This window comes from Ooceraea biroi, chromosome 7 (genome assembly GCF_003672135.1).
Source record: "Ooceraea biroi isolate clonal line C1 chromosome 7, Obir_v5.4, whole genome shotgun sequence".
NCBI lineage: Eukaryota > Metazoa > Arthropoda > Insecta > Hymenoptera > Formicidae > Ooceraea > Ooceraea biroi.
In genome coordinates, this window is record NC_039512.1 from 13105316 (window position 1) to 13120239 (window position 14924).

At 34.5% G+C, this 14924-nt stretch overlaps 2 protein-coding genes and 3 non-coding genes across 5 annotated transcripts; 2 read left to right on the forward strand and 3 right to left on the reverse strand.

Moving 5' to 3' along the window:
* Positions 1–44: 44 nt before the first annotated feature.
* On the reverse strand, positions 45–5270 carry LOC105279660 (cell death specification protein 2). The gene is made up of 5 exons (XM_011339568.3): positions 4832–5270; positions 4620–4753; positions 2379–2600; positions 1908–2086; positions 45–1822 (listed from the first exon to the last, which is right to left on the reverse strand). Exons 2-5 carry the CDS (start codon positions 4726–4728, stop codon positions 1619–1621), a joined length of 714 nt encoding a protein of 237 aa, XP_011337870.1. The 5' UTR covers positions 4729–4753; positions 4832–5270; the 3' UTR covers positions 45–1618.
* On the reverse strand, positions 2181–2253 carry Trnam-cau. Its single transcript has one exon. It is a non-coding gene; the product is annotated as a tRNA-Met (tRNA).
* On the forward strand, positions 2748–2820 carry Trnar-ccu. Its single transcript has one exon. It is a non-coding gene; the product is annotated as a tRNA-Arg (tRNA).
* Positions 3957–4028, reverse strand: Trnah-gug. Its single transcript has one exon. It is a non-coding gene; the product is annotated as a tRNA-His (tRNA).
* Positions 5271–12205: 6935 nt separating the features above from the next.
* Positions 12206–14173, forward strand: LOC113562270. The gene is made up of 4 exons (XM_026971109.1): positions 12206–12349; positions 12548–12756; positions 13249–13366; positions 13463–14173. The coding sequence occupies exons 1-4, from the start codon at positions 12206–12208 to the stop codon at positions 14171–14173; spliced, it is 1182 nt and encodes a 393-aa protein (XP_026826910.1).
* Positions 14174–14924: the final 751 nt, after the last annotated feature.

Below are 14924 nucleotides of genomic sequence, written 5' to 3' on the forward strand. Positions count from 1 at the left end.
ATTAGCTTGCCAATTATTAAATTATTAACATTAATTGATGCTCATATTTTTAATCACATTTTTTTATTAGCATTCAAGCAACAATAATTATACTTATAATGAGTAATAATAACTCTAACAAGAAATAATCTTTATTGAGGTCTTAAAATTATCCTAATCTCGGCTAATTAACTGCCTATTATTTGCACAAGAAATTGCGTAAAAAAATTTGTACCTAATAACATGAATGCGTACTTTCTGAATCTGAAATTAAAACCGTTGTAAATCCGGAATTTATTCTCATTGTCAGTAAAGTAAACACAAGCTTTTGCTTGTAGTCACGAAAATTTAATTTAATGGAATAACATTTGTTAAAGGTTGTGGAGTTTTGTAAAAACAAAAGGTACTTCTGATGCATGCAACGTATATATTTTGAATCTGGTTAGAGTGTATTTTCAAGATGCATTCAGGGAACTCGTTATCAGCGTTATTTAGCGCTAAAGCTCTTCGGAGCTCTTCTAAATCTTTCCTTTTCGACTACAATCTTCATACTTTTAACCACTGCAGTATTCCTTTTATATTTTCGAAAAGTTATATTTTATAAAAGATGTTTCCTTCGATTTATAATTTCAATTATAAGTATCGTAAATTCTTTTGTGTGTGTTACAGTGTTTTTTCCATCTTCTCCTTATTATACTTCTCTTTATTATTTATAATTTCTATCATAACCAGATGTATATAGAACTATATATCATCAGTATATTGCAATATTAATTTTCTGTTGAATATCCTTGAATATCTTAAGTTTCTCTCTGAATGAGAGACTTTATTAATATAAATACCATATAATATATTGGGCTTAGAACCACTCCTTAAGATAGTTTCCTTTGAACTTTATCTATATTCGAATTATTTATAATATAAATTACCTTTCTTTCATACATTCATCCTCCCATGAATTTTATAATTCTCAATATAATGCTCAAAAAATAATAATTCATAAAATTTAATAAAGCTTCTCTTCTTTTTTCTTTTAAGTTAGTTTCTTGTATTTTATCTTGTCTAATCCCGATGAAGATTTTTCTTTTATTATCTCAAATGCATTTTCTGTTTCTTGTATTGTATAATCGTTATTGAATGAATCTCTATAATCTTCTCATCTGAGATTAATCTTTATCTTAGACTAGAGTATAACAGCTGTTGTTCTATCCTTGAAGAGCTTAAGTTTCTCAATTTCTTGAATTACATTTATTAGGTCGGTGCATAATTTCTTGCCGATTTTTCTTTATTGAAATGAAGTATACGATCAATCTTGCTCTATTTTGCTGTTTGATTAGATTTAGAACTGAATGTTACGATTAGCTTAACGCTACATTGTTGGTTTCATGAACGGAGTTAATAATGTTAGCGTTGATAACGCAGTAGCGAGCTCCCTGAATACGCCTTTAGAACACCTTGCAAAACTATAGGAGAGAGAGAGAGAGCACGACATCTATTTCCATTCGACCTGAAACAAAATAAACAATTATATAAATGGACAAACTCAACTCAAATATTAAATTCAATACTTTAACAACATTGATTTTAATTTTCGTCACGGATAGACATGTTTGACGCTCTTGGAAAAATTATTGTTGAATTAACAATCTAGACTTGAGGCTGTATGCGGGGGAGACAGTGTAACGGGAGTAATCGAAGAGAGCGATCGTTCGATGGATTGTATTGCCGGAGTATCTTGTTTGATTAACATATATCTCAGTGATTGTGCCTCTTCCCGAAGTGTCACTATCTGCGCCTTCAGAATCGCATTCTCGTGCTCCAACATCGTCGCTCTCAAAGCGACCTGTATACATAAAAGCAATAATTACACATAAAAAATTTAATACAAAAGTTTTTAAAAAAGGAGATCGAAGAGCAATCTATCTTACATGATCTTCTCTAATCTTGCGAGCATCTCGCGACTTTTTTGCAGCTTGATTGTTCCGTTTACGTCTCTCGAAATACTTTTCATCTTTCTGATCGTCCGGAATTGGTTTCTTTTCACTTCTGGGTCTTCTGTGGAGAGTAGTTATTCCATTTGTAGTGACAAAGTGACGACTCGTAGCACCTGGTTTCGCCATAATAAAATGTAAATAAAATATTAATTTATTACTACTGCGTATAAGTATATGAATTTTTTTAAAACAAACGATAAAAAAGTTTGCCCCGGGTGAGGATCGAACTCACGACCTTAAGATTATGAGACTTACGCGCTGCCTACTGCGCTACCGAGGCACTTAGCAAAAGGTACTAAATTACTCAATAAATATACCCACTTAGTATTTTATATAAACAACTTACAAATTTAAAAATCTAAGAAAAAACTCGGGCAAAAATGAAACAAAAACGACTCAATCTACCTGTAGTAGTGGAAAATGTTTGAGGCATATTCAAGGAATGCACCAATGGTGGCATTGCCGTTAGAAATGACGGTTGAAGTAATGTTCCTGGGAGTGAAAATGGTGACAAGGAAGAAGATGTTAATGTTGAAGATGGGGAATCCATCGTTACAGAATTTGGTAAAATATCAGGTTCACTAAAGCTGTAATCTCGAGATGGGTATGCTTCATAGCTGCATAAATCTGCAAATAATAATAAGAATTTTATTAATCTAATTCATATATTATATATTTAACTGCACTACTCATTTGTTTTATGCCATTAACGTGAAAAAGAATAAAATTGATGATGTACAATTATATATAACTTTGGAAGGAGAGCTATCGACTGCCCCTGTGGCCTAATGGATAAGGCATCGGTCTCCTAAACCGGGGATTGTGGGTTCGAGTCCCACCAGGGGTACAAATCAATTTTTTCTTGTTTCTTTTTTCCTCATACTATTTTAAGTAATTGAAAAATGTGTACTATTTACTACGAAAAAACTTTATTTTTTAAATTATTCTATAAAAATTACTTACTAAGAAAATATATATATATATGTATGTATATGTGTACCTATTTTCCTATATGTTTATTGGATGTTTTTGCATACAATTATTACAATAATTTATACAATTCATCATATAAATTAAATTTCACATAATATATGTATATATTTGTTTATCTCGTTTCGTTTTTTTTTCGTATTTTTGGCATGATTAATTACCTTTATATGAATTCAGTTTGTTTAGTCATATGTTGATTGATGGAAAATTCATTTGACACTTGGAAATTTTGCCAGAGAGAGCGAGTACTGAAACTTTTACTTCTGCTAATTACATACATTGTGTTACTTTTGTGTGCGTCTACGTACCGACAATGAAACATCAGCGCTCGAATGTCGTGATAATACAGCAATTCAATGCTTTCGTGCGAAACTGTGCAAACGTTAGCGTCCGCACAAATTGCTGTGACTGTTACAGCTTGTAAGTCGTAAAATTTGCTTAGAAGTTAACTGCTGGAGCAGCAGTTATAGTTTTAACGAACAAATCTGATATATGATTACGATACTACAAATAAGACAGCCGTTCATAACTAGAAATGCGTTTTTTGTAAAAATAGATTATAGGTGGAGCAAATGGTCCGTATTTCAACAATTTCATGTGTATAAAACAACAAATAACATTATTTATAGCAGCTTCAATCTCTTTCTTTCTCGAGGCAATTTAGATTATATGATTTATAACAAAGTTTTAATGATTTTCTTTAATTAAAAATTATTTAATTAATTATTGTATAATTATCTATAATGAACATAATTATGTATGTGTATAAATTGCGTAAAATGTTGTTACATGACAAATAAATCATAATCATTTTAACAAAACAGATTAATCGATTACAATCTATCTTCTGGTATACGCCTATACTTAATATTCTGAATTATAATATATTTTATATATGTTAAGAATAATAATATATGTGTATATATTTATTAAAAAAATAAACAAGACAATAATTGTACAAAAAAAACCTCCACCGTGACAATGTTTTCACATTGCCGTGACCAGGATTCGAACCTGGGTTACTACGGCCACAACGTAGGGTCCTAACCACTAGACGATCACGGCTATTGGAGGAGTTGACAGGAGAGAACAAATTATTGAAGATAAACTAAAATATTGGTCAACTTGTTTACTTATGCATAACGGAAGTAAATAGAAAGTAAATAACTATTATGCTATATGGCTTCCTATAATCAGATATAACTTGAATAATCGAAGTTGAAACGTAAAACCAAACTTTAAATTATTCTTAGATTATGAAATGTATAATCATGATTGTAATAAATTCGTCGCTAATTCTTACACAATAAATTTTCCTATATAATAAATTTTTTAATTTAATATAAGCATTATTATATAAAAACACATTACAATAAAAAACTAAATTTAGTTCCAGGAACCAAGACGACAAAAAAACCGTTCCACTCCGAAAGCCAAACTGAGAATAATAACCAGTAGCTCAAAAACTTTAAATTAATTATTTAATTAAATAAATTAATAATAAATTAATAATAATTTTTGCAAATATACATATATGTATTTAATTATAAAATATTTTAAGAAATTGTCGAAAAGTTTGCCGAAAACAATATACATATAAGTAACAGTATTGAATTATTAGTTGGATTTTGTTAAGAAAACTTGATCTCTACGCACCTGAGTTCGGGCCAAAGAGACTGTAACTTCGCAAGAGATGCAACGCGGAGAATGGGCCTGACATTGCGCCTCCAGTGCACATCGTCCTCGTGTGAGAATGCGAACTCATTTTTCGAGAAATAATTTTTGATGTTCTAAATCAAGGTAGTTTCCATGTATCATCGTAATTTCGAAGACAGGATAATTTATATTTTATGTTTTATTTAACTCACAAGTGGCTCAGATATTTTTAGTAATTTTTACTTCGCTCACAGAAAATTATTTAGCGATAACTCGTATCACTTAATATTTTTTCACTGCTTATATGCGTTTTGCGTACACAACTGAGAATATCAAATAATTTTGTTGACAGCATTTTAAATGCGACATTCTTTCGCGATGTCCACAAATCACTTTTATTTTGACTTTTATTATGACGATCGAGTAATACTAACTAAAAATACACCAAAGTGTCTTTATAACTCATCGATCTTGAAAAAATTGCAAATTCACGAAGGTTTGTGAATTTCTTTTGGAAGAATATTCCTTGTTCTTATTTATGGTTCACATATGCGCTATTTATCGAGCACCTCGGTTCAACTACTACTAAATTGCCTTAGCTGCTTAGCGCGATACGCGCTGTGTCGCGTCACATGTTGCAGCATCGCAAGTGCGAAAGCCATTCGATTCGTTGGAAGCGATGAACGTCCCGCCTTCGGGTTCATGCGCATTGCTCGCGCCGCTAGTTGATTCGCTGTTGCATCATTAGCGACGACCAGCCAGATGTAGCTGCCTTTGGTCAAGGGAAAACGCGGGCGCGAACTTCCTGACCAATCGTAATACATCAACTACAACGATTGCTTATCCCTGTTGACACCGACCACTGCATCGTATCGCGAGATTAATCTGCAATCCGCGAGACATAATAGGTCGCACCGCACGATTATTACGAGTGATGTGCGAAAGGATGCGCCGAATAGATAATCAACGACAAGAGCCTTACAATGCTCTCATGTTCCTTGAATTAATGTATGTACATGGACATCATTAATGTTCCCCTCTTTCTGCCATTTTTACATTAAATGTATTCAAATAATATGTTAGTTTTATTTATTTTTACAATTTATTAAATCATACACTGAGAAAAATTTCCATCGGATAACCGATTAAATAGTGTTTTCGATTATTAATTTTGTTTAAATGATTAAACCGATTAAATAATGGCTATATCCAAAAGTATTTACAAATTGATCGTAGTTATTTATGAAATTCAACCCATAAATATATATTTTATTACACATAAACTAAATATGTACGTGTTATATATCTATAAATAGTATTTATTAAAAAATAGTACAGTATTCTATCAAATTCCTATATACATTCAGTAGAATTCAATAGAATTAATTAATAATCTTTGAATTAAACCTAATTATAATTCTAAAAAAATATTAGAATTAATTTTAAACATAAAACCATATTTATAAAATAATTATAACACATTTATAAAATAGCTTCTATAACGCAATTATATATTCTGCATTATAGCGAAATGTAAAATATTCATTACCGAGAAGTAATAACGACTAGTCTCGCAATTTCAAGTAACCAGAGAGATTCTGATCTTCCAATCATTACGCCATTATTATCTGCGATTTGCGTGGTTCATCGCTCGTATATACAAGTCGCGGCCTCACGATGACTGATTACTGTTACTGGTGTGCTTATCATGCATATCTACGGCCTCGATCTGGTATTCCTTTTTTTTATGATGTATGTAATTTTTAAAGCTACTTGTCACTTATGTCTCATCACATGCATCATTTCATTGCATCTAACATGAAGAAAAAGAAAGAGCGCGCGAACCGCATTTATCATAATCCTAGAATTTTCTGAAAACGAGAGAAAAATTCTATAATACATATATAAACGATAACATGAAAATAAAACTAAAGTTAAAAATGTTACTATATAGATTATATATTATAAATTAACTATAAAATACTATGTTATCTAACAATAAGTACAACTGAAAAACGTACATGTAGGACAATTTATTTTTATGTAAAGTAGTATTAATGTAAACTTAATTATTATCCAAATTGTTAAATTCCCATGACTACCAAGAAAAGCGACGTAGCCACGTTGTTGAAGGGGAAGGAAAAGTCACGGGAGGACGCGCGAGGTCGACCAAATGAGAACGTAAAGTTTGATCGAATCGGTGGAGAGGATATTCAGAAACTTTGGCGCGAGCGAAAACGAGTTAATGCGATTCTTTTGGCCGCTCTATTTTCAGAAATTACGATCTTCTCCCTTCGTCCTTCTGGGAGACTTCGTGCAGCGATGCAGGTGCGAGACTTGTACAGGAGAATACGCTTACATGTGTGCACGCGCCCCGCAGTCTCGCATAGACCATCAGGTGGGTACGTGCCTTCTAATATGCCTCTGGGACAGTCAGCACCTGACACTTTCACGTTACCTACGTACGAATGTTTAATGCGCTACCGGTAATTATTATGAAGTAAATTAGACGGAAACAAAGAGAGAGAGAGAGAGAGAGAGAGTCCTATGCTAGATCCGTCCCCCATCTTTTTCCGGGGTCTCATTAATGTTGCAGCTCGACTGTCCTGTAATTACCGCTCTAACCTGCGATTAACGGTCAAGAGATCGATTACTTTCGCATTGCGATTGTATTGCGCGCGGGCATGTTCCAGGTGTTCAACGTCCTTTGACCTTTACGGTTGTTCCCTGTTATATCGCGTTATATTCATATTATCCAAGCATCGTACTATAAAATTCAAGAGATATTTTAAAGATATATAAAAAATTTAACTTTTTAGCTTTTATTATCTGGAAACTATTCTACACATTACTTACATTACGTATTTCTCTATTTATTAAAACTTGTTATATAATAAAAAAAATTTTTGTAGTTTTTCGAATAAGAATAGCATATCATAATATGATAACACACGAGAGGGGAGTAAATTGAAATGAGGATCACAAAAGACCATTGTGCACCTGTGTGCCTTTTTCTTTCTTTCCCTTTAGTGGCGCGCAGTCTAGTGGACTGATTCGGCCATGTCTGCACCTGTGTGCCACTTGCGCGACAACGGCATAGACCCACAATAAATTTAACTTCCAGGATGGCACGCACGGGCGGGTTAAATAACGCTGTTTAGTATCGTAATATCTAATTTACTGCAGAAAGGGGCGATGAGCTTCCTCGGACGGGAGGCCACATGGTCGTAATCCCACGACGTCGCAATTACAGGCGCCTTCGAAACAACCTTCGAACGTGTGTCCCCTTGCAAGTTTAGTGTGCGCGAAAGATTAAGCATATCTGATTATTCTTCCATGTATAAAATTATTTACATTTGAGGAAAAGCTCGATTTTTTTATCCATTATAGATTAAAGCCAACTTTTCTTTAAAAAGAGGAAATCTAATTCTCTGCCATTTGTTTTCCTTAAATATGTAATCGAAACTTTCTAGACAAATTCAAAGATACATATGCTCTTTCTGTTTTCTTTTTTTTTAGTTTTTTACTTTTTATAGAATTCCCTGGTGAAGATCGACCGAATCGTACATGTTACACGTGCTTTTTGTCGCCCGGCAGTTCGTTATCATTATGTGGCTGGATTTATGCTGATAACGGACCGCGCTTTCGCGCACAATTCTTGCTCGTGATCGGACGCGGTCGTGCGAATCCAAACACCTGTCGACGACCACCAAGTAACGTGACATCACGTCACGTGATGAGCTGGCGAGCTGACGAACCTCCGAACCCACCCCCAACGTCCCCGTAACGCGTCCCTAGTAGTAATCGGTCTAATCGACGTCCTGTGTTGGCTCGTATAGGTATAAAGTACATACATATGACAATCTTTATTTTGTGAAAATTCTTTGAAAAGAAATATTAATGTTCCAAATATTTAGATAAACATGTTTATCTAAATATTTGGAACATTAATATTTCTTTTCAAAGAATTTTGACTTGTTAATTTAATAAATAAAATCTATAATTTAAGAATAACAGAAGAAAACATTTGTAAAATAAATATTAACTCTATTCAAAGGCTTAACATTTAAAACTTATATATTATTACATTCGTATTTGATGCATCTTGCGATAACGATTGCAATAATATATTATCGAAATTTTCAGAAATATTATTATATTACCTCAAGTACCAATATCTTCTTAACTCTTAAAAGCTATCATCAAAGAAAGTCACGTTAATGCTCTTATGGATGAAATTTCTCTCCAGTATATATTTGTTTATTTTAGAAATCAAAAAAGTCAAACCAATGCAATTAAATGTTTTATTATTATTGAATATTAGATGAAAAGTAGAGAAGTTATTGTTTGCAGCGGTTGCAAATAACATTGCGATGGTTGAAATCTAATTCGCATGGCGTGAAATTTCACCCATGGTAGCCTTTAAAAGGGTTAATGATCTTAGGAATTAACAAATGTTGTCGCACGCAGAAACACGGTCGCTCCTCTTCGCAGTCATGGCGTGAAAAGCAGGCCGCTTCTCACGCAGCGTGTTCGCCAAGTTCGTGTTGTATATCTCGGAGCAGAACAGGGTGGGTATCCAAGGAGGTCGCGTGTCTTGCTCCGCCCTAGTCTTCCATCTCCCCCTACACTAGGAAGCACGGATTCTCCTTTCACCCTCGCACGAAGTAACGTATCGTGACGCCCGTTGTTTCACAACTTGGACAAAGTTATCTCATCAAGTCGTCACGAGGACGCCTTTTCCCTCCCTCCAAGTCCTGATTAAACTTTTCTTACTTTTGCGGCTTAGCGTATTTATAATCTCGCGCCGCTCCGCGCTCTCTTAGAACCGCGGAATCGTTATTAGGTCTTGACTAATTACGATTTTGGCAAACAAATTTCATAGTCTTACGCTTCATGTCGTTTCATGTCTCTCTCTTTCGACTAAAACCGAGTGTATGAGTACGTTGTAATTTGTTTAATTTTGCTAATTTGAATAATATTTTAGAAGAAAACAGTTTAAACCAATTGCAAACTTTGTAAGAAAAAATGAGAATTGTAACATTGTTTTATTGTAATCTCAACTAGAGTCAGTATCATGGTGCATGTAGACTTTAATGCCTACAGGTACACTAAAAACAATACAATGACCTATCTAATCGGATAATTCAATTACATAGTAACAAATGGATATATCCGATTAAATTGTATATCTGACAAAGAACATGATCGGAAACACTATTTAATATCGGTTTAATATCCGATGGAGATTTTTTTCAGTTTCGACTTTGATGCAGCGAACGTACGATCATTTACGATCGAAGAAAGAAGTGTTTTATATAAGTAAGATGCCAGTGAGCAAAAATGCCAAATTTACACTGATTGTGAGAAAAATTTCCATCGGATAAATCGATTAAATAGTTCCTTTCTTTTGATATACAATTTAATTTTCTTTGTCTGATATACAATTTAATCGGATATATCCGTTTGTTTCTATGTAATTATCCGATTAGATAGGCCATGATATTTTTCTCAGTGTAGACATGTAAGCTGATTTGTATCTGACCTTTCGATTGCAAGAGTCTTGCGCCATTTTGAAAAATAATGCTTCCTGAGCTGAAAGCAAACATATTGCAGTAATCGTGGACCAATATACCGTAATAAAATTTTAATGAACGAGAGAAAAGTCGTCGCTCGAACGTGCTCCAAGCTGCACGCCCTAAGGGGGGGCTTAATCATTTAGATTATTTGCCTCCGTTGGAGCACGCCAAGCCATCTACAGCCTTTCAGTTCCCAGGCTGTCGGCAAATTGCGGCTTACCGCGCCGGCACGGTTCTTATCCTTGCGCGCACTCGTCCAGGTAATTCTTGGCGAGCTCCGCTTCATCGTTCTTATCGGAAACGGCGCGAAACAACAAAGCGAAATCACCTCACACTATCATCCCTCCACCGACTGAACGAGCGAAAAATGGAGCGTCCTGGTGCCTACCCGAGCCCGATCCGCCGCGAGTCTGTTCTTCGCGACTTGCTCCTATTCTATCCGCGTAATCTTATTCTACATCATTTCACAAGATACTATTTTGTTGTAAAACTATCATGCATAAACTTGTTTTATCAGTATCTATAGAAATAATAGAAATATAAAGTAATATATAGTCGTGCGCTCAATAAGGTTTGTTAAAAGAATCTTGTAGTTTCAAACTTGCGCGTTTATTGCTCACGCTAAGCAGGACGACTTACCTTTTCTCTAGTAAACTCGTGATCGTTCCTCAGTGATGACACTGAATGTAGAACAGTTCCACCGCTTCTCCTTGTATTCTACAATCCATACGAATGATCGCAAAACGAGTATGAGTAATAAACGACTTTTTCTTGGAAATAAAAACGTTAGTATTACAGCTACAATGTATGCATATATTGAAAACTCACCGATTAGACATACAATATCAAGAAAATTATTTCGCGATTCCGTGCGAGTTATCATAAGATGAATGCAACTAGCGAATTTTTTTAAACGAAAAGACCGAAGAATAATAGTATATACGAAACTGCTACAAGATGTTGCGAAATTTTGAATGTCTTTTAAACTTGAACCTATTTCAAATGAACTTTTTGGTGAGTCTCTACAAGATTAAATAAATGATTCCACTGAATGGATCTTTATATATTATTTATTTTTAATATTTATATGTTAACACATTTTAATAATATGTATAGCATACAATATTTTCTATGAATAATCAAGTTAATATAGATGTGTGCATTTATTTATATATATATATTTTTTTATATATTTATATATTTATATATGTGTATGCATATATAAATTTGTATGTATGCATCCATTTCGAAAAATTAAAGTTCTTCCCATTCGTGCACGTATACTGTTTTGTGGTTTTCCTTAAAATATTATTACCAAATAACTTATTGCGAATCGTGGTGAATGCTTCAGTTTTTGCTATTATTATAGAAAAGCAGTGACACAATAGGATGTGTAATTTTGTTATTATCGAATTTATTGTCACTGCAACGTGTTGTTAATTGTCTTTATATCGCTCGCATATACGAGAAACGGCAATTTCATCACAGTTAGTTTGGTATAATATAAACTGGTTTCTCTCTGCTCTAGGAAACCATTCGACATCGATGATATAGAAGTGCTTCCGCGTGCACAGAGCACTGACTGTTCGCTTCATTAATATTTCACGTATGCAGTCGTCTCCACTACTCATGTGCGAGTTGATTGTTCCTCTCTATACTTTTCTCCCTCCCCCCTCTCTCTCTCTCTCTCTCCCTATATTCATTTATGTCCCTTGACCGTAGCACCTTCCTGTGACGTTATTTCGATTGTAAATCGATACTGAGACCACGAGTTACAAAGGACGACTCGTGACGACTCGTTTCATTGAATCCTTCAAAATTAATCGACACTATCATTTGTATCGACATATCCCGCAAACGTTACGACTAAAACTCTCAACCCTAATACATGTAATTCAGAAATATTTACATATATAATAATCGTGAATATTTATGATACATGTTAAAAGCAATGGTATATCATCATGTTATGCCGTACATTTGTAGTTTCTTCAAATTTATGGAAGAATGAGGAATATTAGAAGAACGAAAAAAAAGGTCAATGCTATAGTTAATGAAATTCTAAACGAAGATCAGGAAGACAACTTCAACGGGACACGATCTGAAGCTTGTCCGGGAGGTTGCGAGCAATCAGAAAATACGATCAAAGAAGTAACGTTCTTATATAAAGAAAATAATCTTCTAGTCGCACACACGTACAATAACGTTTTATCATAAAGTTTTCTTTCTTCTTGTTAATGATGTACGGGATAAAATCTTGTTTGTATGAAAATTATCACATAAAAATAGAATCTTAATTTTTTGGCGTGCTATCGATGATAATACGTATTTTCCTTTTACTATTACTAGGCACCCCGACAATGCAATTGCGCCGTGGAAAATTCGTTGAGGTTCTCGTTACGCGTGATGGAGGCGATGCGCTCGCTGCAACGCGACGTCGACCAGTCTTTCACATCCACCACGGAGGAGATCGTCGATTATATCCGGGCGAATTATCGCAGCGACGGCGATCTTTACGCACAGGTGCGGACCGCGCTGAGACAGGTCTGTTCCCAAGGGTTAGTTTTCAACTTAAGAGAAACTAATCTTGTCCAGAAGTCGAAGGTCAGACAGCGAGGAGAAAGAAAGGACACGTCTCTCGCGTGTGAGGATATTGAGTTTCAAGGCAACTACATTACTATTGCGTAGTCTATCTCGTTTCCAGGCCGTGCATCTATCGACCGATTTCGTTTACGGCGCTAATTACGTACAGCGAACTTGTATGGCGTGTATCGTGCCGATATATAATGCAAATTGTTTCAGGAGAATATAGCGCTTGAGAGATGCAGTCAGAGAATTCTGATACAACTTATAATAGCCATATGTCCTTCTCTTCAGTATCTAATTATAGTTAAAAATTTCGGGATAATAATTTTCATTCAAACAGATTAACAAACATACAGGCATCTTTTATTATACTTTGAGCGTATTATGCCTAACGGATTGTAATTTTTCTTGTTCAGCATTCTTACAAAATTTCCATTATTTAAAATAAATTAACAACGTTAATTATTATTTTCTAACAGATTTGTAATAAAATTATTGGACAATGAGTATCACTGGATCGGTCCCATTGCTCGTTCAACAAAACAGAATGGCTGTAGTTTGGATTGTACAGGTTGCACTTCTGTGGCGATAGACGAAACGTCGAAGGAACGGAAAAGCATCAATAATCATGGAAACGGATGCCTTTGCAAACGAATTTCGCCAATATCGCCGCACGAGGAATCTCTCAGAAGAACTTCTGTCGTCGACCGGCTTGAAGATCGAATAGCAGGACCGATTCTTCATTCAACCAGAATATCAGCCAACGAAATAGATAATGCTGACTATCGCGACAGAGAAATTAATTCCAAAAGATTATCGCCAGTTTGTAATTATGAGGATATTCCAGACGTTCGAGATGATCATCGACATGGTGTCACCCAAACACGCGAAATAGAGCAACGTGATGAATTTCTAAGCCCGATCCCTGGACCATCCAGAGAAATTGTAACAACACTTGTCTCACCTAGAAATGCGCGAAAAAAGACACGATTAGGAGATCGAAAAGTGAAACGCGCGGATGATAATGACGAAGAGACTACCACGGAGGAAGATTTGGACTGCACTTGCGATGCTCGTGTAGCTCAAGTCGATCGAGATACACAGTTGAGTAAACGATTGCCTGATCGTACTCACGTTGTTAGGGATCGACGGAATAGTCAACAGAACAGTCGGCATCATGAAGGTGCTGAAGATGAAGAGGAAGAAGAGGACGAAGAAAAAGAAGATGAGAACGAAAAAAAAGAAGAAGAGGAGGATACAGATACGGAAGATAGTGTATATAGACAGTTGAGGAGACGAAGCCCTCGTAGGACCAGGGCACGCGAACGAGAGCTGAAAAGGTGGATTCGGCGCTGTCGCGAAGAATGTGAGCGACGGAGATTGCGATAATACAAATCAAAAAGTTTAGTGTTATATATAAATGAATTATTAAGAACGTTAAAAGTTAGTTCTAAATATTACTATCTCAACTCAGAAGTAAACTTTTCTAAATTTCTAGCAAAGTTATATAAAGAATTAATCTAAATTTAAAATTTTTACGACTTGAAGATTATATAGTTACTGCTATGCTGAAACTTCTAATTGATACGATAAATTGCAACATAGTACATTATGCAACTCATTTTACGTACTCTAAAATATAATCAGTTAATGTGTGCTTCATGCATAACAATAAAAGTTTTTCACCTTTTACTTAAACTAGTACAACACAGGCGCGCGCTATTTTATTTTTCAATGTTACTAATGTTTTCGAAAAATAATATTCATTTATTATTTATTAAAAAATTTTTTTCTTTTTCCGAGGAGTTCTGAGATGTTTATATTATTAATTGGCATATTGCCTAGAGTTCTCTGCTATTGAAAATACCGTAAATTCAGAAATGAAAAAGTTCTCGAGTTTAAATTTTTTTCTTCTCAGAGGAGTTCTGAGTTGATGATATCATTATTTTTTATATTGCCTAGAGTTCTCTGCTATTGAAAATACCGTAAACTCAGAAGTGAAAAAGTTCTACTCTTAGAAATTTTTTCTTTTTCCAAGCAGTTCTGAGTTGTTGAAATTATTATTTTTTATAGAGTTCTCTGCTATTGAAAATACCGTAAACTCAGAAATGAAAAAGTTCTAGCCCGTAGAAATTTTTTC